General features: G+C 49.4%; 1 protein-coding gene across 1 annotated transcript in view; it reads left to right on the top strand.

The window, feature by feature from the left end:
- Positions 1 to 25,937, top strand: part of AREG (amphiregulin) — a 42,158-nt gene that overhangs the window by 5,633 nt on the left and 10,588 nt on the right. The window contains exons 5-6 of the mRNA XM_015406948.1: positions 23,802 to 23,991; positions 24,736 to 24,894. Of these exons, the coding sequence (XP_015262434.1) occupies positions 23,802 to 23,991; positions 24,736 to 24,894 (349 nt within the window). The remainder of the gene's footprint in view (positions 1 to 23,801; positions 23,992 to 24,735; positions 24,895 to 25,937) is intronic.

The following is a 25,937-nucleotide window of genomic DNA, read 5'->3' as shown; positions in this document are numbered from 1 at the left end:
GAGCAGTTTCTGCCAGAGCTCTCTCAGCCCCACCGACCTCCCAGGGTGTCTGTTGTGGGGAGGGGAAGGGGAAGGAGTTTGTAAGCCGCTCTGAGACACCTTTGGGTAGTGAAGGGCCATGGGGTATAAATCCAATTTCTAATCTGGGAGAACCGGGTTTGATTCCCCACTCCTCCACTTGCACCTGGCCGGATGACCTCGGGCAAGCCGTAGTTCTGATAAGAGCTGTCCTTGAAAAAAGAGCAGTTTCTGCCAGAGCTCTCTCGGCCCCACCTGCCTCACAGGGTGTGTGTTGTAGGGAGGGGAAGGGAAAGGAGTTTGTAAGCCGCTCTGAGACACCTTTGGGTAGTGAAGGGCCATGGGGTATAAATCCAGTCTCTTCTTCTTCTCTTCTCTTCTTAATCCGGGGGGGGGGGATTATTTAAAAAGAGTGTCGCTCAGTCAGGCCAACCAGGAGGCAAGGGAGAAGCCAGCGCTCTGAGGCGGAATGGGGGCGGGGCAATTTCCCATCAGGCGCAGCCTTGGACAGTGGGGCCGGGCGGGGCCGCTGTGTGTCCTGGGGAGGCAGAGTGGTGGGGGGGGGGGGGGATTCAGTTCCTTTCCCCTTCCGTTGTCTGGATGTCCTGGGCTCCATCTTCACCTTGAGGAATTTGAGCATTGCTCCTGTCATCACCACGACGAGCAAGTCCCACAGGCCCCTTTCATGCCTCAGGCTTGTGCGTGTGCTGTTTGGGGTGGGTGGTGGGCCGGGCCTCCCCTGCCCGCGTGCCCACTGGTGTTCCCTGAGAAGGCCCAGCAGCCCCACCCCACTCTCTTCTAGCACCTCCTAGTCCACCCTCTCCTCTAAAGCTTCCACAGTTCTGGGAAATTGGTGGTGAGGACATACCATGAGATCTAGTTGTAAGATAATGATTTTGTAGCTCGTCTGTATGACAAGTCTGTTTGCTTGATTTTCTCCAACAGAAGACAATGCAGTAAAAGGCATCAAATAAACCTTACCAGTTAGGTTTCATCGGCCCCGGTCACACGGGCCGGATAACGCGGGGAGGGGAGCGGGGATGTTTGCGCCGCAGCAATTAGAGCCGCCATAACGCGATCCCACGCATTGGCAGCACGCCACGGTTCCTTCCCTCTGCACCTGCGCATCAACGAGGGGCCGGAGGGAAAAGCCGCGGCCGGCGCGATCACACCGAGGGACTCCGGAGACAGCCCGTGGCAAACTGGTTGCTAGTACCTTCGAGCAGGTAGTTTTTAATCATGCATTTTCGGCAGTACACCACGGGTTTGCCATGGGTGCGCTCCACTTCCCAAATGTTGTGGTGTGATCGCGCCTGGATAATCCGCTATGCAATCGTCGCTCTCCCGCGGCAAATCGTCCGTGTGAACAGGGCCATAGTCCGCTTTAACAAATCAATAGCCCAGTTCATTGGGTAGCTGAAATCCTTTTGGGCTCTGCAGACGGAGGACGGGCACAGTCAACAGCTGGTCTTTTGTTCTGGAATGATTGCGCATTTCAGGTTGGGGAACTACTCCAAAGTTTATGGTATGCAAATGAATTCCTACGGCATTGTTTGAACCTCGGAACACCAGCTGTAATGAAAGACGGTGAGCACTAAAGAAAATAATCTGTAATCTGTTTAATAATGACATTCCACTGAAGTCACAGCCCTCTGAAGTCCCTGAGAACAAGTGCCTAGAAGACAGGACACACCTCAGGAGATTTATCTGGATTATATCACTTCAGACTGTGCATGTTTGGCGGGGAGGCCAAACATTTGAGAACTCTTTCATGTAAAAACAAACAAAGTTAAATTCGGCCAAGTCTGGTTATCGGTTTAACTGTAACTGGCTATCACAACAAAGGGGTAATAAAACTGGAATTGAAACCGCTGGATTCAGGACCAGCAGCTCCTTTGAGACCAGCAAGATCTCCAGGGCATAAGCTTTCAAGAAGCAAAACTCCCTTTGCCAGAGATGAACTGAAATAGTGCATGACCAATGGTGCTTTTCTGCATTCAACAGTATGGGCTTCTGTAGAACTCTTCCTCTGCTTCAGGGCAATAGCCACCCATGTTGCGACTTTTCAAGTCAGGGCTATTTTGGGGCAGGAACGCACAGGAATGGAGTTCCGGCTGGCTCCCAAGTTGGCCACGCCCAGCAGGAACTCATTAGCATAATAGGCCACACCCAACAGCAGAAACTCATTCGGATGTGCTACAATTAGGGGTGTGTGGCCTAACATGCAAAAAGCCCTGGGTTTTGACAACAAACAAGGTAAAGAGAATAAGAAGCAAAAGGTGGGTGTGGCTGGATGAGCACACCTGGTAACATGGGGTGTGGCCTAATATGCGAATGAGCTGTGCTGTCAGGGGTGTGGCCTAATATGCTAATGAGTTCCTGCTGTTGGGTATGGCCTATTATGCTAATGAGTTCCTGCTGGGCTTTTTCTACAAAAAAAAAGCCCCGTTTCAAGTGATATACTATTTCTAACTAGACAGTACAAGGACAATCTTAACCAAACCCTCAAAATTAACTAGATCTATAGGCAAGTCCTTTGTAGTTTTTATTCCTCACCTAGATACAGCCTGATGAAGCAATGGCATACATGATGTGACCGGAGTGGTTCCTATTCTCCAAAAAAGACCTAACTGTTGTTCAGTAAAGGTATTCTAGTATTTTCCTCCTAAATACTGAGAAGGCATAATTTAGGACTTTTAAGCAAGTGAAGGAAGGTCTTTCAGATAGACACATAACTTCCAAAACAGGTTTCATTTTAAGTGAAGTGTAAATTGGGTGAAGATGTGGCCATCTCAAGGAGGGTCATTACCAAGCTGATAGGAAGGCTGCCAGCTTGTCCTTAACGACTTTAGCCTGATGCAGAATTCCAGTAGAAAGGCTTGGAGGATTCCTACCGAGCTCCGGAATCTCACACAATACAAGGACTGGGTATCGGGCATTTGGTCGGAGTTTTGCGCTACTCGGATTCATGCCGGCCTGTAATGGGTGGATGGCTTCAGTGTAAAACTGGCTCCCACCTTCACCCCCAGAGGTTACAACCTTTCCCCCAGTGAGAGTCACTACTTTGTAGCTGAGCCTCAAGGAGGGTTCCCAGCTCCGGGTTGGGAAATAACGGGAGACGTCGGGGGTGGCGCCTGAGGTGGGTGGAGCCTGGAGGAGGAGAGGGACTTCAGTGGGGTCTCATGGCCATTCTCTCCAGGTGAACTGATCTCGGTTGCCTGGAGACCAGGTGTAATCCCAGGAGATCTCCAGCCACCACCTGGAGGTTGACAACCCTTGCCTCAAGTATGGTAAATAAACCATGAAGGGAGATTTGGCTTCCCTTCCTCCGGACAGGTAACCTCACCAGGTTCAAGGCGGCTTCCTTAACCACACAGAGCTCCTGTCCACAAAACCCCGTACACAACAATGAGGAAGGGCGGGCCCTTCACAGGATGCTTATTTTGTCACTCCCAAACAAGCTGTCTTCCTTAATCTGACCCCAGACCCTAACTGAAAGCCAAAGAAAAGCCTGGCTACACTGCTGCTCTTGTTCAGAGCCACTAAATCCATGGGCTGAAGAGGAGAAAATCTTCACCAAAACTCCTTAAGGCTGAGGTTGACTGGCTGACAAATCACTTGGTTTTGCATGAGGCCTAAATCGTATGGATTGGTTCGGAGCCCCGGAGGGGAGGTGGGAATCTTGAGGGTCGTTGCGGCACTGCTGTTTTCCAGGCAGAATTTATTTATTTATTTATTTTTCATATTTGTATCCCGCCCTCCCCAATGGGCGGGATACAGTTGAGAGCACCGGAGTTGTCGGTGGAACATCTAACAATGTTCTCAAAAATTTGTTTGTGGGATTGAAAGTTGGTCAGCTTCTCCATATCTCAGCGGTGTGCCGTAGCACAATGTGGTGCCCATGGGCTGGTGCCCACCAATGTTCCCTCTAAGCTATGGAGTCTTGTGAGCAAAATTCTACTTTGTGAGCTACTGGCCTTATAGTTGTGAGCAAGCGATTCGGCTACTGCGAAATTAGCTTGCTCTGGAGTTATGCTTCCTGAGCTAAGAGAAAAATCTGTGAGCCGGAGGCTAAAAAACTGTGAGCTAGCTCACACTAACTCAGCTTAGAGGGAACACTGGTGCCCACCAAGTGTTTGTAGAATGTGGGTGGGGCTGTTGTCCAGCAGGGCTTCTGATTGGCCTTTAGAGATGCAGTTGGCTGCGCAGATCAAAATCACATCGTTTCAGCAGCGGCTGCCCCCACAGGGTTGTATACCAAAAGGAGAGCTCACGGGAGGAGATTGTATCACTATAAAGACACTCCGTGAATGAATTACAAACAAAAGCAGAAAGATTCTATTGTACAAAACAATTCAAACAGTTCTAAGTCTTTGTTAAAGTTCAACAAACCCTTATTTATTCTTAAAGAGCTAGGATCAAAAAGTACTTGACAGAAAGGGAAAACTTAAATGAAGTCCACAAATCCCAGACTCTAATCTGGGAGAACCGGGTTTGATTCCCCCACTCCTCCACTTGCACCTGCTGATGTGACCTTGGGTCAGTCACAAGCTCTGGCACAGCTGTTGCTGAAAGAGCACTTTGTGGCAGAGTTCTCTCAGCCCCACCCACCTCACAGGGTGTCTGTTGTGGGGAGGGGAAGGGAAAGGAGTTTGTAAGCCGCTCTGAGACTCCAAGTGAAGGGCGGGGTATAAATCCAATCTCCTCTTCTTCTTCTTCTTCTTTGTATAAAAAACTTCAGGAGAACGAAGGTTCTACATCTTGCATGAGCAGCAGCTATACACGGCTGGCTTCACTTCCGCGTTCACGTTCTGCTTCTTCTGATTGCTGGTCCTCTTTAGCTGTGAAACTGAAAATGTACTTCTGTGTCACATGCACTATATTATAACATATTCACGACATCCCCAGTTGTCAGCACATTTATCCCCTCCCTCTAACAAAACCAGTTTGGAGACTTCAGCTGGTACAGAGTGAAGCAGTCCAAGTGGCCGCTGGTGCTCGCGGCTGAGAGTGCATTTCCCCAGTTTTACCATTAAAGTGGCTTTCAGGTGGTGTCTAGGCCCATTCAAAGTGCTGCTGTCTAAGGGCCTTAGAGAGCATTTAAGGTATACCTAACAAGCTGTCTTTGCACAGTTGAACTTTCCTGCCATTACACATCAGGTGAGGTTAGAAATGGCCTGCTGCCCCCAGACTTTGGCATTCACACACCCCCACGCTTATTGTTGGCCTTCTGGGGGCTATGGGCTATCGATGCATTAAAGCTGACTATGGCCCTGTTCACATGGAGGATTTGCCACGGGAGAGCGCCGATTGCATAGCGGATTATCCAGGCGCGATCACACCACAACTTGACGATTACCATTAAAGTGGCTTTCAGGTTGTGTCTAGGCCAATGCTCCCTCTAAGCTGTGGAGTCTTGTGAGCAAAAATTCTACCTTGTGAGCTGCTGGCATTAAAGTTGTGAGCCAGATGTGTGTCAGATGTGTGTCAGAAGCTCAGGCTCCACTGGACTCTCTTGGATTGCTAGCTATTGGGGGAACGACGCGCAGATCTGTCCTCGCAGAGGAGGGAGAGCTTGTACCTGAATAAACCTTGGCCTTAAAGGCGCCACTGGACTGTTTTGGATTGCTAGCTGGGGGGAAGGAATGCACAGATCTGTGCAGGAAGGAAGGAAGGAAGGAAGGAAGGAAGGAAGGAAGGAAGGAAGGAAGGAAGGAAGGAAGGAGGGAGAGAGGGAAATATGGAGCGAAAGGGAAAGAAGGAGAGGAGGAAAGAAGGAGGGCTGCTTCTTGCTCCTTCTGGCCCGGGGCTGCTGGGAGCAGGGGGTGGGGCTTGTTGCATGCCCGGCCCCTGGGCTCTTTACTGCCAGAGCTCTGCTCCTGTGCGCTCCTGCAGGAAATGATCCCTGGTCGAGACCATCCTGGTCAGAGAGCCTTTGAAAGGGGCTGGTTTCTAAAAGGTTGGCTTTAATACCATGTTTCATTTCCTGCTGCTGAGTTCTTAGATCAAACTTTGGGTGAGATTATAGCTCTGATACTGTGAGCTGCATAGAATCATAGAGTTGGAAGGGACCTCCAGGGTCATCTAGTCCAACCCCCTGCACAAGGCAGGGAATCCACAAATACCTCCCCCTCCACACCCACAGTGACCCCTGCTCCATGCCCTGAAGAGGGCAAAAAACCCTCCGGGATCCCTGGCCAAACAGGCCTGGAGAAAAATTGTTTCCTGACCCCAGAGTGGCATTTCCCTGGGCATGTAAGAAAGGGCCGCAAGAACTAAGCACTGAGGCGACCCTTCCGGCCCTCCCTCTCATGATCTGCCTAAAAGTTCACAGAATCCACATTGCTGTCAGGTGGTCACCTGGCCTCTGTTTGAAAGCCTCCAAAAGAAGGAGAGCCCACCACCTCCCGAGGAAGCCTGTCCCACTGAGGAACCACTCTTAAGTGTCAGGAAGTTCTTCCTAAAGTTTCGCTGAAAACTCTTCTTCCACCTGTTGGTTCTGGTCCAACCTTCGGGGGCCACAGAAAACAACTCCGCACTATCCTCTCTATGGCAGCCCTTCAAGAACTTGAAGATGGTGATGGCAGTTAGTTTGTTGATTTTCCTGCTTTTTTATTCTTTCTCTTATGCTGTTTTGTCCAACCAGCGTGAGCCTGCAGGCCCCTTTTGAATGTCAGGAGGGGGTCGGGGGGGCACCCCAAAAGCGACAGCCACAGGAGGCAGACTCCGCCCCGTCCCGTCCCCCCGTCCCCCGCTTTGCAACCACTCTGGAGCCATGGAGTTGCCAAATTCAGAGTCCAGCCATTGGTCTGTCAAGCTGAGAATTATCTGCACTTTGGCTGGAAGTATGGTCAGGCCACTGGAAGGACGGCAGGAGTGGAGACAGGAGAGTGCCGGTCTTCTGCTCCTGAATACTTGTCTTGCCGCATGCAACAGCCCAGCTCCGTGGACTCTTAAGACGATAAAAAAGGCTCCCTGTCTGCTCATCAAAAGACGCGCATGGCCACAGTCAGTCAGGCCTGGCAGGAGCCGCACACAGGCTGAGGGGAGCCCAGGTGCTCACGGGGCCGGCTGATCTAGTATGATGGTTTAGTCTGGAGGGGAGGAGGCTGAGGGGGGAAATGACGGCTCCCCTGACGTCTTTGAAGGGCTGCCAGAAGAGGGCAGGGAGCTGTCCCTCTTGGCAGCAGAGGAGAGGACTCGCAATCATGGGTTTAAATTAAGGGCGGGAAGGAACCGGCTGGATATTAGGAAAAACGTTTTGAGAGTCAGAGTTGTGCACGGGGAAGGAACCGGCTGGATCTTGGGGAAAATGTTTTGAGAGCCAGAGTTGTGCACCGGTGGAACCAGCTGCACAGGGAGGTGGGGAGCTCCCCCTCACTGGCCGTCTTCAAGCAGCGGCTGCAGGAACCCTTGCCAGGGATGCTCCAGGCTGGTCCTGCATTGGGCAGGGGGTGGGACTAGGTGGCCTGTAGGGCCCCTCCCCAACTCTGTGATTTCATGATTCTGTAGTGGTTGAGGTTGTGCTTGCAGCCATGGGAAACCCATTCATGTGAGTCAGGGTGGCCAGTTACAAGTCAAGCTCAGCAGGTGCCGTGGGAAATAGTGGTGGGCACCATAGTGTGTGGGTAGTCCCTGTTCCAGAGCACTGGCACAGTTAGGCAGCACACTTGCATCCAGGTATGGTGGATGGTGCTTGGAGTTAGTTTCTACCTGGGAATCCGTCCCGCTGCTCTGAACGAGAAGGGAGGAGGGAGTCATGCACAAGCCCAGTAGCAGGCTTAGACTTGCCACCTGAATATGCCACCGGTTCTGGCAACAGGCCACGAATAGAGGGGGGGGGTTGTCTTGCTAGCTGTCCCTCGGCCTCTCACATCAGCCCCTCTTCCTGGCTGCTGGACCAGGGTTTATGTTGTGGGTCTCCTGGCAGCTGGGTCTCAGGGTTTCCGGAGTGGAGATCGCGGCCTCTTGGTTTTTGTCTGTTAGAATTCTAGGCACAGGTTATCCTGAATAGACCTCCCAAATGCAGTGGTGAGACCTGCGAAAAGCTACCTAAGGTGGTGGTGGTGACGGCTTTTGCTATATGCCTATTGGCTGGTCAAATGATTTAGGATGAAGCTGCCATCATGGGCATTTCTGCCTTTGCAAACACCAGCTTGCTCTTTTGCAGTTTACGTGTGTCTGTTTACTTAAGGGGCTGCGGTGGCTCAAGTGCTTAGGACGCTGAACTGCAGGCTGTGGAAGGTCAGTAGTTCAGCAGTTTGAGACCCGAGTGTGCCGCATGACATAGTGAGCTCCCGTCTCTGGTTCCAGCTCCTGCCAACCTAGCAGTTCGAAAGCAAGACATTGCAAGTGGATAAATAGGTACCACTTCGGTGGGAAGGGAACAGCATTCCGTGCGCCTTGGTGTTTAGTCATGCCGGCCACATGATCACAGAAATGTCTTCGGACAACGCTGGCTCTTCGGCTTTGAAACGGAGATGAGCACCGCAACCCTAGAGTCGGATTCGACTGGCTTTCGAGCAAGGGAGCCTTTACCTTTAAGGGCTTAACAAAGAGAAACGAAAGCCAACAGATATTTCGGTGGTGGTGGGGGTATCCATCTGGCGTTCCAGCTTGTTAAATAAGAGTCAGAAATAGGATTGAGACACAGTCAAGAAAATTGATTGGGCACTAGTGGCTAAGATCCAGTTGGTCTCCCTTTTTATTAGGAATCATGCCTCTGCTGCTCAAATCATAATTTGCTTGCAAAGGTTTTAGAGCAGCATTCTTTTAACATAGGAAAATTGTTTTATTTTTATTGGGTGTTCTGCACCAGGTCACAAATAGGTTGTATCTCTGTGTTCCCGCACTACAGCTTGATTTTGGAGGGGGGGGGGGATGTTAGAGAAAGAAGAAGGATTGGATTTATACCCCACTCTTCATTACCCAAAGGAGTCTCAGAGCGGCTGACAATCTCCTTTCCCTTCCCACAACAGACACCCTGTGAGGTAGGCGGGGCTGAGAGAACTCTTGACAGAAACTGCTCTGGAATAACTTGTGAATGACCCAAGGTCATGCCAGCAGCTGCAAGTGGAGGAGTGGGGAATCAAACCCGTTTCTCCCAGATTAAGAGTCTGCACTCCTAACTACTACACCAAACTGGCTCTCATGTGTTGTCTGGAAAATGTGCACGTACTCGACATGTGTGCATGGGAATAGAGCCCGTCTTTTAATTTGGGTACCAATTCACTCTGGAGAAAGCTAAATTTTGGTGTAGTGGTTTGGTGTAGTGGTTAAGTGTGCGGACTCTAATCTGGGAGAACCAGGTTTGATTCCCCACTCCTCCACTTGCACCTTCTGGATGACCTTGGGCAAGCTGCAGTTCTGATAGGAGCTGTTTTTGGGGAAAAAGCTGTTTCTGTCAGAGCTCTCTCAGTCCCACCTGCCTCACAGGGTGTCTGTCGTGGGGAGGGGAAGGGAAAGGAGTTTGTAAGCCACTCTGAGACTTCCTTGGGTAGTGAAGGGAGAACTGGGTTTGATTCCCCACTCCTCCACTTGCACCTGGCTGGATGACCTTGGGCAAGCCGCAGTTCTGATAAGAGCTGTTCTTGAAAAAGAGCCGTTTCTGTCAAGAGCTCTCTCAGCCCCACCTACCTCACCGGGTGTCTGTTGTGGGGAGGGGAAGGGAAAGAAGTTTGTAAGCCGCTCTGAGACTCCTTTGGGTAGTGAAGGACCTTGGGGTATAAATCCAATATCTTCTTCTTCTTCTTCTAAATGTAAACGTCTCTGCTGCCACCTCTCTGGTTCTGAAGTTGTTTCAGGATTGGTGGGGGTTTTGATTTGAGACAAAGGAGGAACAAAAAAGCTCCTAGACATTTTGGAAAAGAGCACTGAGATCTGGAATACTGAAACCCAGAGAATTTTATTGAGCAGGATGTAAAATACACTCATGCAATCAGAACAGTATCAAGTATGTAAACAGCACCGAATCCCGTAAGGTAGATATTTCATACTGCCTCCCAACATACTTGTGCAGTTGCTAAAGGCAAAAAAGGTTGGGGGTTAGTAAGAAGTAGGAGTGGGGAAACCAAGTGTCCCATTTGGATCCTGGATGGATCTAAGCAGCCGGTGGCCTACAGGAAGGGAGGCTCAAAATCCCAGGAGGGGTGCCGGGGTCAGTTCCGGGTAAAAACCCAAGTGGAAATGGCAGGGGAAAGTACTATCAGCGTGTACAGGCTGAATGCGGCAAGGGAGCTGGAATGCAGGGTCTACGGCCAACTAGGAAGGATGCCTCTGGAACGGATTGCTGAGCACTGCGCACTGCAGGCCTGATAAAGAAGAGACACACAGCAGGAAGCCTTTGCTTCCCCTGGGCTTGAGAATGGGAGGGAAGTCCGGATGCGCTCCAAACCGAGCCTTCTGATTGGTGTGGGAGGGCTTTTCAACAAGGAAGCAGAGGGAGGGTGGGGCAGGAAGGGGGTAATTAAGAGGTTGTTTACCTCGCCCAGGATTAAGCGAAGGTACCTGCAGACCGAAAAGGCGGCTGTCGCCAGGATCGCTTGTTAGCAAGGAATGTGGCAGCGCAACAGAACGTTTGTGCTAGCAGCTGTCTGGAGAGATCTGAAATGCCTTCCACAAAGCCGCCAGTGAGCCATTGGAGTCTCTGTGGGTTTCCTTGGGCAAGGTGTCATCACTCTGCGTTTGCCTTTGTGTCTTGGTGGCTGGCAGGCAGGCAGGCAGGCTGGATGTCCCTTACCTATTCAAAAATGGCTAGAAATGCTACCCAGAATAAAACTGGGTTGATCTTAAAGGGGCTACTGAACGCAAACTTTGTGCTGCTGCTTCAGACCCACATGGGGACCCCCCTGAATCGATCTGCATTCTGTGCGTCTGTGTGAATTTGGAGGGGGGGGGGAGGCTAACAGAATGGTCAACAGAGTAAGGCAAGAGGGTGACAAAGCCACCTGCCTAGACCACCCAGAAGAATCTAAGGAAAAATACTCACAAAAAGGGGGCTTTGTTGTCTGGTGGGACTTGCTTGGCTTTACTGTTCTGCCTGCCTGAGTCCTGATGGAAGCGTGTACTTCGTTGTTTGGCTGTGGAGTCTGACATTCTGCCTGCCTGAGTCCTGATTGTGCTGGGGCGGGGCAGAGGAGCCACAGAGCATATTGCGTCAGGTACTCCAGTAACTCAGCACCAGCACACAGGACCCAAGTAGGGTCAGTTTATTGACCAGAGTAAAGGACACTCCATGAACTTCTGTGCCCTGGCAGTTATAACATCAAGCAGTTATACCCCACAGATACAAGACCCCCTGATGAGCAGAGGCCAATGAGCAAACACCTGCAAGCGCGGGGAAAAGCTAACAGACCCAGTGAGGCCGGGAGACCGGCAAAAGAGGCAGGACGGATGAACCAGGCCCTCAAGGCCACAGAGAGAGGACGAAGGAACAGGGAGAAGACGGCTGCAGGGAAAAGCAGGGTGGCAAAGCGCAAGCGCGCAGCCCACACATTCCAGCACATTAGACACCCCATGGCGGTGTAAAGCGACACATGGTTCTCTGGCACTTTTGCTGGCTTTCCCATTTTACCTCCCTTAGTCTCAGTCCTGCTGGTGAGAGGAGGAAGCGAAGTGTTTTCCCAGTGTTAAAAACTGGTCCACAGCTAGTTTGCACAGGTGCATTCTCGCATGGCGCATTCTCCCACTGTGCAGTGCATTGCCTAGGCAATCATGCAAAGTAAGTCATGAATCATAGCGCTCCATCTCACGATTCTGAGCATGGGCCGACAGGAGATACTGGCCAGCTGCCAAATGGGATGATGAATACTGCTGGCTGTGCAGATACCCAAGCGGTGCTTACACTCGAAAGAGAAGAACATCTAAATTGCAAATGTAACACATGGGAGAGATGCCCTCTACCCTCTTCATTCCAATAGGTCTGTAACTGAGGCTCTACTGTAACTCTACACATGAGCCAGAAGCTATAACACTGGCAGAAAGAAAATGACGGGAGATGAGGCCTCTCTCTCCAGTGCGTAATTATACAGGTGGACCTGGCCAGAGTAGAACAAAAGATTTCTCACCTAACTCCTTAGCCCAGTGCCACATGGCCAATGTTCCCTCTAAGCTATGGAGTCTTGTGAGCAAAAATTCTACTTTGTGAGCTACTGGCATTAAAATGGTGAGCGAGCCATTTGGCTGCTGCATAAATTAGTTGGCTCTGGAGCCAAGAAAAAAATGTGTGAGCCAGAGGCTAAAAAACTGAGCTAGCTCACACTAACTCAGCTTAGAGGGAACACTGCACATGGCATGTCTTCCTATTGGGTTAGGAAGAAAGGAGTGACCCCCCTAGAGGGGGTGGACTCCAAAAAAAGGGGAGACCAGGGCTATTTTTGGGCAGGAACGCACAGGAACGGGGTTCCGGCTGGCTCCTGAGTTGGCCACACCCAGCAGGAACTCATTAGCATAACAGGCCACCCCCAACATCAGAAGCTCATTCTGATTGGCTACATTAGGGGTGTGTGGCCTGACATGCAAAGGAGTTCCTGCTACAAAAAAACGGCCCTGGGTTTGGACAACGAACAAGGTAAACAGAATAAGAAGCAAAAGGTGGGTGTGGCTGGATGACCACACTTCTGGTAACATGGGGGTGTGTGACCTAATATGCTAATGAGCTGTGCTGTCAGGGGTGTGGCCTAATATGCTAATGAGTTTGTGCTGTTGGGGTGACCTATTATGCTAATGAGTTCCTGCTGGGCTTTTTCTACAAACCACCCCCTGGGGGAGACTATAAATTATTTGGACACAGCAGAGAAACTTTCTACCTCTCTCCTCTTGTACTCTCCCACTAGCCTCCTACTGGTCTCTTCAACTTGCCAAGCCATACAAGGGCAGCTTTTGCCCTGGGACTCCCATCTTGACCATGTGTCGAGAAACTATGGAGATGAAAACCCTAAAATGGAAAACTGAGGAAATGGAGAACTTTTAAGCTTCAGAAGTCAATAGCTTATCCCAGGGGTCCCCAAACTCTTTGAGCCTGTGGGGGGCACCTTCGGGATTGCGAGACAGGGTTCTGGGTGCAAGCCGGCGCTTGAGTCTCCCTTGTAACGTGGGTTGCCAACCACCAGGTGGGGCCTGGAGATCTCCCGGAATTACAACTGGTCTCCAGGCAGTAGAGAAGAGTTCCCATGTAGAACATGGCTGCTTTGGACGCTGGACTCTAAGACATTGTATCCTGCCGGGCCCTCCGCAGGCTTCCCCCCCCCAATCTCCAGGTATTTCCCAGCCCAGAACGTACTAACCTACTTTTAACTTCCATCTAACTAGTGCTCTTATTTCTGTAAAGTGATTGTGTTGGTCCTTGGGGTTGCCCCGCCCTGCCCCCCTGCTTCAGAGGAGACTCTGGCAGGGCCCGGGGAGCCCCTCGCCTTGTGGGGGAAGGAGCAGGGTGGAGGCCGTCCCCAGGCATGTGCCAGCAGTGGCCCGAGAGCCTGGCAGGCACGGCTTGCGCCTCGGAAGGGAGCGGGCCAGAGAAGGAGCAGCCTGGGCCTCCGGGCCAGCGGATCGACCTCCCGGCACTCCAGGGGAAGACGGGGTAGGAGAGAAGCCTGGGCCCCGACCAGGGAGGCCATTGGCCCAGGTGGAAGGCGTTGGGGGAGCTACAGGGTCTCCCCGACAGTCCTTTATCACACCAGCCCGGGAAGAGTCACGGAGGGAGGCCAAGCCATGCCCTTGCGGGCAGGGGACTGCCACGGTGCCGGAGGGGTCAGAGTGCAGCGCCTGAGGCCCAGGGGAGGAGGCTGGGGAGCGTGCCCATCCTGGACCCCAGCCCACAGGAGTCAGAGCCCGGCAGCTGGGGGCAACTTTCCATTTGGCGCATGTATGCTGAAGTTAACAGACACAACATCAACCTACATCTTGCACCAGGTTTTGAGCCCTGGTCAGAACCAAGTCCAGGGTTGACACCTGTCCGGTTGGCTCCATGACTGACTTTTTAAAAGCACAATAATTTCTTTTTTTTTCTTTTTTTTTATGAAGTTTATTTAGGTTTTACAATATAAAATAAGATGTACATCTTTTACATTCGAAGGTTATACATCCTGACGAGTCTATTACAAAGATTTATCTTTTAACCATTTATAGAAATCTACCCATCTTTCCTTAAACACCATATCATCTTTCCTTTGCAAAATTACAGTTAATTTATCCATTTCTGCAACCTCCATAAGTTTTTCAGTTAATTCTTTTCTTTTAGGAATCTTTTCTTGTTTCCAGGTCTTAGCAATCAAGATTCTAGCTGCTTTATCTGGAAGGACACGACCTGTATATGGGGTGGCATGCGTACCTGTGGTAGGGGAAAGATAAAGTCCACTCCAACTTCCATAGTCACATCATTAGAGCGGCTCTAATTAAAGTATGGGAAGAAATGAAATATAGATATTATCTAAAAACTCCAAGATGGGTGTCCCCCCTCGAGGCATTCATAAACACCAAATTAATGACGAAAGAAAAGGCTGTATCCTATGAAATATTACTGGAGGAAAACAACAAGCTAAGACCTCTAGAAAGATTAACAGAAAAAAATATCCACCTAACATGGTGGGAGAAGACTCAAGTACAAGATAGGTACAATAAGGATAAAAACAGTGAATTTGTAAACGACAAAACAGAGTTGGATAAAATATGGCTATCTTCCAATGATAAACTTATCCAAAAAATTTACAATTTCCTTTTGGATGACTTCCAACAAGATGAAAATATAAAAAACAACATGATCCTTTGGATGAAGGATCTGGGAAAGACTATCCAAATGGAAGAATGGCAAAAAACTTGGAAGTCGATGAAACTAATGAGGGCAGTAACGTTTAAGGAAAATATTTTCAAGATATTCCATAGATGGTACTGGACCCCAGAAAAGTTAGCAAAAGCATATAAAACAACGAATAAAAACTGTTGGAGATGCAAAACTAACATAGGGACATTTATCCACATGTGGTGGAACTGCGAAAAGATATTCAGTTTTTGGAAAAATGTACATAATTTAATCGGCGAAGTGCTGCACATAGACTTAAAATTATGCCCGGAGACTTACTTGTTAAATATAATCCCAAATGAACATAAAGGGAAAAATGTATACATGATAATGTATATGCTCAAAAGCACAATAATTTCTGTTGTCTAGAAAATATCTTTCTGTGGTGTGACTCGTGTGCCCATTTGCACTGTGAGGGTAGTTGCGGTCACCCAGTATTTACAACTGTGACGGCCCCGCCCACCCCCCCCCCCCCGGCAAAATTTTCCCTCAATTTTTCTTTCACTTTTACTGACTGAGCTACCCTAGTAATGTGTTTTCCTCTTTCCTGAAGAACTCTGGCTGGTCCACCCTGTCACAGTACGATATTTTGGCTGTTGGTGTAGGGGAATTTTTGGGGTCCAGGCCTCTTCCAGGTTGGAGTCTGGCTAGGCAACCCAGGCCTCCGGAGGGAGAGGAACACAGCGAGAACAGTTCCCTTAATCTAAAAGTATTTATTACCTCTGAAACTATACACAAGTAAAACTAAATAGCATATAGTCAATATCAGTACCCAATAGCATGTAGAAAAATCCCAATATCTGATATAGTGTACACTTCAGAAAGGTCAAGGAATTCCTGGACTGTGGACCAAGACCTCACTCAAGCCTAGGTGGGGTGTTGGCGGAACAGCCCCGAACAAAGCCCAAAGCCTCCTTTTCAGCCAATAGGAATCAAGGGAGGAGTCAATTAAAAATATCCCAAACTTGCCAGATACCAGCCCATCCTAAGTTGATAAGATGAACCTTTGCTAGTACGACCTTTAGCCCAGATATGTTTTATTTACTGCAAAGTCAAAAAGACCTAGATGGATGTTTAGGCTTTGGAGCCTGGCATTTGGAAGGCTATGGAATGTGAATTCAGGCAAAGGTACATCTACAGGGCAAGGCTTTCGTTTTCACGCCTAGGCTGCCAGCAAAAGAGCAAAGGCTTATGGGACTTCTGAACCAAGAAACCAAAGTCAGTTATAGCCAGGGCTATTTTTGGGCAGGAACACACAGGAACGGAGTTCCGGCTGGCTCCCGAGCTGGCCACACCCAGCAGGAACTCATTAGCATAATAGGCCACACCCAACAGCAGGAACTCATTAGAATTGGCTACATTAGGGGGTATGGCCTAACATGCAAAGAAGTTCCTGCTACAAAAAAGCCCTGGGTTTTGACAACAAACAAGGTAAACAGAATGAGAATCAAAAGGTGGGTGTGGCTGGATGACCACAGTTCTGGTAACATGGGGGTGCGGCCTAATATGCTAATGAGCTGTGCTGTCAGGGTGTGGCCTAATATTCTAATGTGTTTCTGCTGTTGGGTGTGGCCTATTATGCTAATGAGTTCCTGCTGGGCTTTTTCTACAAAAAATGCCCTGGTTATAGCAAAACCTACATAGCACAGAAAAACAGAAAGGCCCAGGCTCACGTAACCCCGAATTCTGCAACAGTTGGCCCAGCACAGGAACCTGAAGGAAGGATTGGAAGCCCCCTTTAATTTAAGTGACTTAAATGGCACTCAAGGCCATTTAAATTAAAAAATAACAAAATATTTTATTTAACACGGAGGGGAAAGGTCAGGTGAAATCGGGTTGAAATTTCTGAAGTAAAACTGGTACATGTACAGACTTTAGTTTTTATGTTTCAGGTTAATGAGAGTTTCTTAAGCTATCCAGAGTTACTTAAATCTTTATGTTGAGAGGCTTTTGTTCCAGTGTTCTCCCCAAACACTTCAGTACACTTTCTCTGAGTATTATTTGACTCTTTTGGTTTCCAGAAGGCTGGTACACTCTTTCCAGTACCCAAACCCCTTCTCTTGAATCACACCAGTACTTGTCTTGAATTTTTAACTGGCCTCTTAAGGTCTCTACCGGCAGTTTCTAACAACACAAGACCAGGGATCTCTGTACTCTTCAGAGCTAGCTCCCTGTTTGACTGGGTAGGGAGTTTTCTTCTCCCTCTAGAAGATCTATCCCCTTTCCTTGGCCCAAATGGGAGTCTTTGCCTACTTCCTAAACTTCCTTGACAACTTCCCCCAGTTTTCCTGTCTGTGTTAAACTGCTTTCTCAGCCCCACCTACCTCACAAGGTGTCTGCTGTGGGGAGGGGAGGGGAAAGGGATTGTAAGATGCTCTGAGACTCCTTCGGGTAGTGAAGGGCGGGGTATAAATCCAATCTCTTCTTCTCCTTCTTCTCAGCTGAGGCTGAACTCAGACTGAACTCAGTCAAGGCAGATATCTGACTGAATATCTCTTCAGCTTGCAGCTCTCTCCAGACTTTTACTGCTCAGTTGATGCTAACCTATCTGATTGCTTGGAGCAGCCTGTCTCTCAGGGCTCTTCACAGAGCCTTTGTCTGTTTACACAGCACTTCTAAGCTTTTAAAAAGTGCAGTCTGTCACAACGTTTTCTAATTTAGCCGTCTCCTTTATATCCTTCTCCGTCCCAATGTCTATGTCATGGCTTTGACCAGGTAGGTGAGAGTACGCCTCCACCTTTAAGTAACCTTCAGGGCCCAGTGTTTCCATCAATAGTATTCCATGAAGGAGTTTATTCCCTTAATGTTTTCTAGCTTATTTGACTCTATGCTTTCTTTAATATACAGAGTAACACCATCCGAATGCACCCCTTCCTGTCCTGTCTATAGAGTTTATAACCAGGGACAACAGTAGCCTGATATTCCCCATTCTACCAAGTTTCTGAGATGCCCACTATATCTAAATAGCAATTTAGTGCCCTGCACCTCAGGATCCCTTGTCTTGACTCAGAGGCTTCCAGTGTTGGCATGTAAACAACCGTGCCTCGTTTCCCTCTCTAAGCATCCCTGCCTCACTTGGTCCTTTGGCTTCCTCACGTAGCCTTTCCTTGTTGCCCTACTGAGGGTCTAACCCTAACCCTCGGGAACAGTCTGGTGGGGATCTCAGAGGGAGGAGGGGACTGGTGGGTACTGGTCTGACCGTAATTGCTGGCATGCACCTCTTTTTTAACGAACAAAGAAGCAAAAAGCATTGCAGTGCAGGTAACGATGCCTGTGGTACACTTTGCAGGACACTGGATCGCCCCCACCCTTCTGCTGGCTTTCTGTCTTTGGTTTCTTAGAAGTGTTAAGGCATAAGAAACGGTGCTCGTCCTCAAGCAGTGCCGAGTCCTCACCAAGGAGGGTGAAGTCCAGCCGCTCTGTCTTCCTCTCCCAGATGCTGAGCTCACAGAGGAGCCCCCACCCCCAATTCCCCTACTGTCAGACTCCCTGATTCCTGCTTCTCTTTGCCTGCCCTGTTTGCACCCTTCGGGGCCAGCTGGCCGACCTCTGATTGCAGCTGCGACCACGCCTTAGACAGCGGCAGGCCATATCAGGTGGCTCCCCTTCGTCAGCAGAAGCCCCTCACTCTAGGACCCTGTGTTAAAGCACACACCAAGAACTGCAGGCAAGCGTCATGCACACAGACAGACCTCAACAGCTCGAGAACCAATCCTGTGGCTCAGGGGCAGAGCATTTGTTTGGCATGCAGAAGGTCCCAAGCTCAATCCCCAACATCTCCAGTTAGAGGGACCAGGTAGGGGGTGATGGGAAAGACCTCTGCCTGACACCCTAGAGCAGTGGTGGCGAACCTATGGCACAGGTGCCAGAGGTGGCACTCAGAGCCCTCTCTGTGGGCACGCGTGCCATCGCCCCAGTCAGGCCCAGACCATCATTAAAGTGTTGAATTCTCTGCCAAATAATTTCAAGTAAATGAAAGCAGTTGGGAAGGATTGCTTTCCTTACTTTGTTTGGATCATCTTAAGTTAATGTATGAGTGGTTTTTTCTAAAGTAAAGCCTCAGTATTCAGGTTAAATGGCCGTGTTGGCACTTTGCGATGAATAAGTGGGTTTTGGGTCGCAGTTTGGGCACTCGGTCTCTCAAAGGTTCGCCATCACTGCCCTAGAGAGCCACTGCCAGTCTCAGTAGACAGTACTGACTCTGATGAACCCATAGTCTGATTCAGGATAAGGTGGCTTCATGTGTTCATGTGTGTCCAAACAGACACCACCCCCTTTGCCTCTTGTGCTGGTCCCATGCCCATCTTCTAATACAAAAGTCTGGTGGCATCTGTGGAGAAATGCATTTTCCTCTGGAGGTCTGGACTGAGGGAAGCCTTCGCCTCGAGCTTTCAAACGATTTTTCTCTCCCTCGGCAGAGAACAGCCAGGAGGAGGGGATATCGATTCAGATGCTTTCCAGCCTCACCTCAGCCACCCTTGAGCAATGCTGACAGGTTCAGCGAGAGACAGTGAGGTGGTCAAGCTCCCCCACCCCCCCAACTTCAGCTAGGGAGGTGACACCTAGCAGGGAAGCAATTCGGAGGTTTAAAATGCTAGTCGGTTTCAGGAAGGGCTTCTTCGACCTCCTGCCAAGGGGTGGGCAAACAGAGATGATAAGGCCCCTTAGCATGAGGAGGAGGCTCTCGCCATGGCCATGTGCAGGACTGCAGGCCCGGAGCAGAGGCTCCAAGGTAATGGGAACCCTTTAGAACCACTGTCCTTTTTAAGTTTAAGGAGCCTGCCTTAGGGTGACACCCATTAGGGCACCTACTGAGGGAGGGAGGGACGGAGGAGCTGTATGGTTACACTTTTCCTTTGGGTCCCTTGCTCAGGCTGTTGCTGTGCTGACCAGGGATCATTTTGTGGGAAAAGAGGTGCAGGAGCTCATTAGCATAACTCATTAGCATAACTTATTTGCATATGCCACACCCCCTGACATCACTGGGAGTGTGTCAGAAGGCAGCACCCACCGCTCAGGCTCCACTGGACTGTTTTGGATTGCTAGCTGTTGGGGGGAGGGGAGGAACGTGCAAATCTGTCCTGGCAGGGGAGGGAGCGCTTGTACCTGAATAAAACTTGGTCTTAAAGGTGCCACTGGACTGTTTTGGACTGGGGAGCTGGGGGGGGGGCTCTGCAGCTTACCTGGCTGCTTCTTGCTCCTCGTGGCCTAAGTGAGGGCTGCTGGGAGCAGGGGGCGGGGATTGTTTCATGTGCCCACCCCCTGGGCTCCTTACTGCCGGAGCTCCGCTCCTGTGCGCTCCCGCAGGAAATGACCCCTGGTGCTGACAGTATGCGTTTGGGCATAGTCTTTTAAATAAATGATTTATCACTGTAATGCGGGTAGTGGTTCTCTGCGACACCATTTCAGACACACTTTTGTGAAAGGAGCACCAGGAAGAAGGGGCGGGTCAGTCATGTGGCCAGTGGAGACTCCCCCAGTGGTTGGCAAGTGCAGGAAGCTGTCCCCGTGGTAACCAGATGCTGGGCAGTGGGAGACGCAGCAGGCCTTAGAACAGCCGCGCAGGGAAGGGAGGCTGGGAGCCCGGGTCCTCTCCGCAGGCAATTCCTACCAAGGCCAGGTGGCGGGCGTGGGCGAATGGACAGAGAGAGGGGAAAGCCCCTCTGGGTGCTGGGGAAGCCAGGTGGGTGGCACAGGCCAGGGGGAGGCCTTGGGCAGCTTGTTGTTGTTCAGTTGCACAGTCGAGTCCGACTCTTCGCGACCCCATGGACCAGATCACGCCAGGCCCTCCTGTCTTCCGCTGTCCTCTGAAGTTGGCTCAACTTCATGTTCGTTGCATCTATGACACTGTCTAACCATCTCATCCTTTGCCGTCCCCGTCTTCTTTGACCTTCAGTCTTTCCCAGCATCAGGGTCTTCTCCAGTGAGTGCTCCCTTCTCATTGGGTGGCCAAAGTATTTGAGCTTCAGTTTCATTATCTGGCCTTCCAGGGAACAGTCAGGGTTGATTTCTTTTAGGATTGACTGATTGGATCTCCTTGCAGTCCAAGGGACTCTCGATAGTCTTCTCCAGCACCACAGTTTAAAAGAATCTATTCTTCGGCGCTCGGCCTTCCTCATAGTCCAACTCTCGCAGCCATACATGACTACTGGGAATACCATTGCTTTGACCATGCAGACTTTTGCGGGCAGGGTGATGTCTCTGCTTTTCATCATGCTGTTGAGGCAGCTACTGGTGCCCAGAGATGCCACGGAGGGAAGGACAGGGAAGGGCCTGCCGGTCAGAGTGGGGCTGCTGCACCACAGCCTCTTGAAGTCCAGAAACTTTTCGCTAGAACGTTTTCTTCTGTTAACGCTGGGACCTGTACTGCTCAGTGAAGTTAATGGCAGTAGCCTCGAGAAAATAGAAGTGTTTATTTCCGTAAGATATGATTAATGTGTGGAACTCACTGACACAGGATGTAGTGATGGTCACTAACCTAGGGGGCTTAAAAGGGGATTAGATAAATTAATTAATTAAGGTTTTTAGCCATGAGGACTTAATAGAATCTCCATATTTAGAGGCACAATACTTCTCAGTGCAAACTGCAGAAGATCCAGTTTGACTCCCCACTCCGCCACGTGCAGCTGCTGGTTCTCAAAAGAGCTCTCTCGGCCCCCGCCTGCCTCACAGGGGGTGTCTGTTGTGGGGCGAGGGGGGGAGGGAAAGGAGATTGTAAAGGGCTCTGAGACTCCTCCTTTGGGTAGTGAAGGGCGGGGGGCATGAATCCCATCTCCTCTTCTTCCGTGCCCTGCTTACAGGACTCCTGCAGCAGCCTCTGAGTGGCTTCTGGGCAGTGTTCCCTCTGAGTCGAGCGAGTGTGAGCCAGCTCACAGGTTTTTAGCCTCCGGCTCACACAGTTTTGTCTCTTAGCTCAGGAAGGATGGGGCTCCAGAGCAAACTGATTGATGCAGGAGCCCAATCGCTCGCTCACAACTTTAATGGCTGTAGCTCACAAAGCAGAATTTTTGCTCCCAAGACTCCACGGCTGAGAGGGAGCCTCGCAGCTGTGTCCTGGACTGGGTAGAACGTTGATCAAAATATTGATCAGATCCAGCAGGGCTGCTATTATGTTCTCTCAGATTTTCTCCCTGTCGATTCAATGTTACCCGTGTCTTCATTAGCACAGGATTTTTTTAAACTGCTAAAAGACATACCCACTTTCACTTTCTAAAGGTCTATTGTGTGTCATTCTAATGGGCATGTCAAAGAATCAGAATTGCATTTTGATCCTGCAAAGGGCAGGGGCCGTAATTAATCCTTCCTGGAGAAAGTAAGTGCTCAGGCGGTCCCATTTGACCATACTACTACTGAGAGATATATTCATGCTTAAACTGAGTCATCTTCATACCTACTGTAAAGAAATGTGCCAGGATTGGGTATTGTTTAAAGAGTTGCAGGGTTTTATCTTCTCCCCTCCTCACTTGATTCTGATATTACTTAGATTTTTGTTTAGTTTGAATCACTTGGCCCAGGCGATCCTGATCTCGTCAGATCTCGGAAGCTGAGCAGGGTCAGCCCTGGCTGAAATTTGGACGGGAGAACTCCAAGGAATACCAGGGCCGTGACAAGGAGTCAGGCCTTGGCAAACCACCTCCAAACATCTGTTGCCTTGAAAGCCCTACTTGTAAGTCAGCTGCACTTCATGGCACTTTCCACCACCCCAGTTCCAGAGGAGAGATCTGATCAGCCTTACCTGGAATAGAGCCAGAGAGGTGGGCTTTCAGAGGCTGCTACCCCTCAGGCACCTATCGGTGTTGCTAATCCAGCCTACTTGAGAAGGGGATCTTGTTTGAAAACTGCCCCCTTAACTTGGTGTCATCTGTTTGTTTGTTCGTTTGATTGATTGAAGCAAGCTCTAATATGGTTCTGAAACTGAGCTGATTACCAGCAAGGTCCCTGTGCCTATTTGTGCAGGTATATGAAGATTATTTGTGAATGTCTTTATGTTTTATGGTGATTAGATATGGAGCAAATTCATTCCCATACTTCAGTTTCATCCACTGGATATGTTCAGGTGGGTCACTGGATATGTGTTTGGTTTTTTAAAAACAGCTCCTAAACTGATTCCCATGCTATTCTTTGAACATAGCTGAAAAGGGGGTGGGGGGAACCAGGGGAGGGGTTGACCACAGTCATTAAAATGGCTGACTAATTAGTGAACCCTAGCTGATTTGCGTAATTATAAGTCAGCAGCTGGTATTACGGGCTGTGACTGACAGTCCTATCCTAAACAGAGTCAAACTCTGCTAATCTCACAGGTTTAAATGGACCTACCAGAAGGGTGTAACTCCACTTAGAATTGCAATGTTAATTGCATTTAGGAGGGAGAAATGGTTTGTAGCACCCCAACATAAGCCATAGAATCAAAATCCCTTCAGGTCTGTTGGTGACTTTGCTTCTGACTGTGTGTCACATCTGTAGTCTGAGATGTTCCTCCTGTTGAAAACCCAAAAGGTTTTCATTTTGTGCCCCCTTACAGCTGAGCATTCGCAGATGAACCTGTATTGTCACCACCTTATGTTTGTTCCATCCTGGCTCCTTGACTTCAGAGATGATTTGATCTACAGATTAAAATGCCTCAAGCAAACATGTTGATGTGACCGCCCACATTCTTGATTCTCTCCTTGCTGCCGCAAAACCATCTCTTCTGAAGAAGAGCACCTTCCATATGAAATTATTTTCAGGGCCCTGTCAAATTAAACATAGCCTGATTTGTTATCTAGATGCTAGCATGACAGATTTGACTGAACTGATGTAGCCAAAAGGATGTTTTGGTTGAAATCCCCATTCGGGCGTGAGCTTACTGGGTGGCCCGGGCCTCCCCCCCCCTCCCCCCAGGATAAGTTATCTTGCAGGATTGTTCAGGCTAAAAAGCCCCTCTGATACTCCTGGAAGAAAGGATAGGATACAAATGTAAGTAATATAAATGCATGCTTTCTCTCTACAGTTGAATCACAACTTAAGAAACCATCACAATCAGAAAGTGGGAAGAAGAATCTTGACAAACCAAAAAAGGGGGGGAAGAAGGGAAAGGGAAAGAAAAAGAAGAACAGGACACCCTGTGACGAAGACTTTAAAAACTTTTGCATTCACGGTGAATGCAAATATATTGAACATCTCCAGATACCCACCTGCAAGTAAGTTAGCTGATGTCTGAATCCTCTTTGTGAACCTCCGTGTGAATGCCATTTTCAGACAGTCACTTTGGCTGTAAATCAGATGATTAAAAGGTAATCTAAAACAGATCTTCTGAGAAATAATTGACATCCCCAAAAAGTCTCAGGAACTTGAGAAAAGGAGAATGCAACATATGGCAATTAACCCTTTAGTCTTCCAAGCCACTGTGTGACTCTGATCTTGCAGAACAGGCCTGACAGGTCTCTGGCATCAGTTGACTGAGACAACCCCACCACTGTGACGTGTTGACTTGCGGTGATGTCAACAAGCTTTGTAACTGTTAAAACCCCCACAACCCAAACAAACTGTGTGCTGTGGGGTAGAGGGATGCTCACAGATGCAAGGAGGGCTAAATTTTTGTGGGCATCATGTTTATACTGTGTTATTCTTCCAAATACAATTGCACTCCTGATTAACATGGTTATGCCACCTGTAAAACCTTTTGCCATCATTAAATGTGAATTAAATGGTGATGGAATCAATAAAGTGTACAAAGATCTGTTGCCCCCTAATTTTGCCCAGTTCAAAGGAGAAGGGATGTCCCCGTCCCCCCGCCTAATGCTGGCCAACCACGGCCTTTGTCAAGTATTTTGGATATAAGAATACTCAGATGGAGGGTTCAGTTTCAGCCATTTGTTGATTTTTGATGGCAATAAGTATCCGCACACAGCACAGTTGCTGATTTCCATGCTGATTTTTTTCAGATGCCATCCGAATTACTATGGTGAACGTTGCATTGAACAGTTCTTGAAGTCACACCGAAGCAATGAGGCAGCCAGTCAGTCGGCCACCCTGTTGGTGGTGGTGGCTGTCGTCTTCTCAGTCTTCACTTTTGCTGTCGTCGTCGCCATTGTCATAAGGCAGTAAGTAGAGTATTTTCAATCTTCCGGCTTGTTTTGCATGCGGAAGCTCTGCCCATGCAGTAAAATGAGTACAGGCAGGGGTCATTTCCTGTGGGAGTGCACAGGAGCGAAGCTCCGGCAGTAAGGAGCCCAGGGGGTGGGCATATGAAACAAGCCCCGCCCCCTGCTCCCAGCAGCCCTCACTTAGGCCACGAGGAGCAAGAAGCAGCCAGGTAAGCTGCAGAGCACCCCCCCCCCAGCTCCCCAGTCCAAAACAGCCCAGTGGCACCTTTAAGGTCGAGTTTTATTCAGGTACAAGCTCTCACTCCTCTGCGAGGACAGATCTGTAGGACAGATCTGCATGTTCCCCCCCCCCCAATAGCTAGCAATCCAAAACAGTCCCGTGGAGCCTGAGCGGTGGGTGTTGCCTTTTGACACATGTCTGGTGATGTCAGGGGGTGTGGCATATGGAAATAAGTTATTCTAATGAGCTCCTGCACCTCTTTTCCTACAAAATGACCCCTGAGTACAGGAGAACTTAAAACTGTACATGATTCTTTGCAAATGTAAAAATTCCTTCAGGCACAGGGAGCTGTCGATAAAGACGTCCAGACAGGGTGAAGTAGGCGGGTGACCCAAAGGGTGAGCTTCCTTCGTGGGGAGGGGTGTAGTTCAGCCTGGTGCCTAATCTTATACATTTTAAGTATTAGCCTAAAAGGTTTCACTTGGGCTTTTAGCTGTTTTTCTCCTTCGAGATGGTTTTCTGCGTGGGCATGTGTATGGCTTTGTTTACGGTCACCCACTGGGATTTTTAATTGGGATTTCTATTGGGTTTCAATCGGACGCTCTGTTTTTTTGGACAAGTTATTGTGTGTGTGCTTCTCTTGGTTTTTTAAAAATAAATGCGTATTCTGGAACTGCCCTGCAGAGTGACATGAGGAGGAGGGGGACCGGGCTTTCTCACTACTGGTCAATATTGAATTCTATCTGAACTTGTGGCCGAGACACCTCGAGGGTCGTGACGACTCATCTGCCAGCACCTGCTGTGTCCTTTGTCTCTGGGC

This window comes from Gekko japonicus, unplaced genomic scaffold (assembly GCF_001447785.1).
Source record: "Gekko japonicus isolate JY-2015 unplaced genomic scaffold, Gekko_japonicus_V1.1 scaffold1469, whole genome shotgun sequence".
Lineage (NCBI taxonomy): Eukaryota > Metazoa > Chordata > Lepidosauria > Squamata > Gekkonidae > Gekko > Gekko japonicus.
Note: the sequence above shows the minus strand (reverse complement) of the source record. Positions and strands in the feature narration are given on the sequence as shown.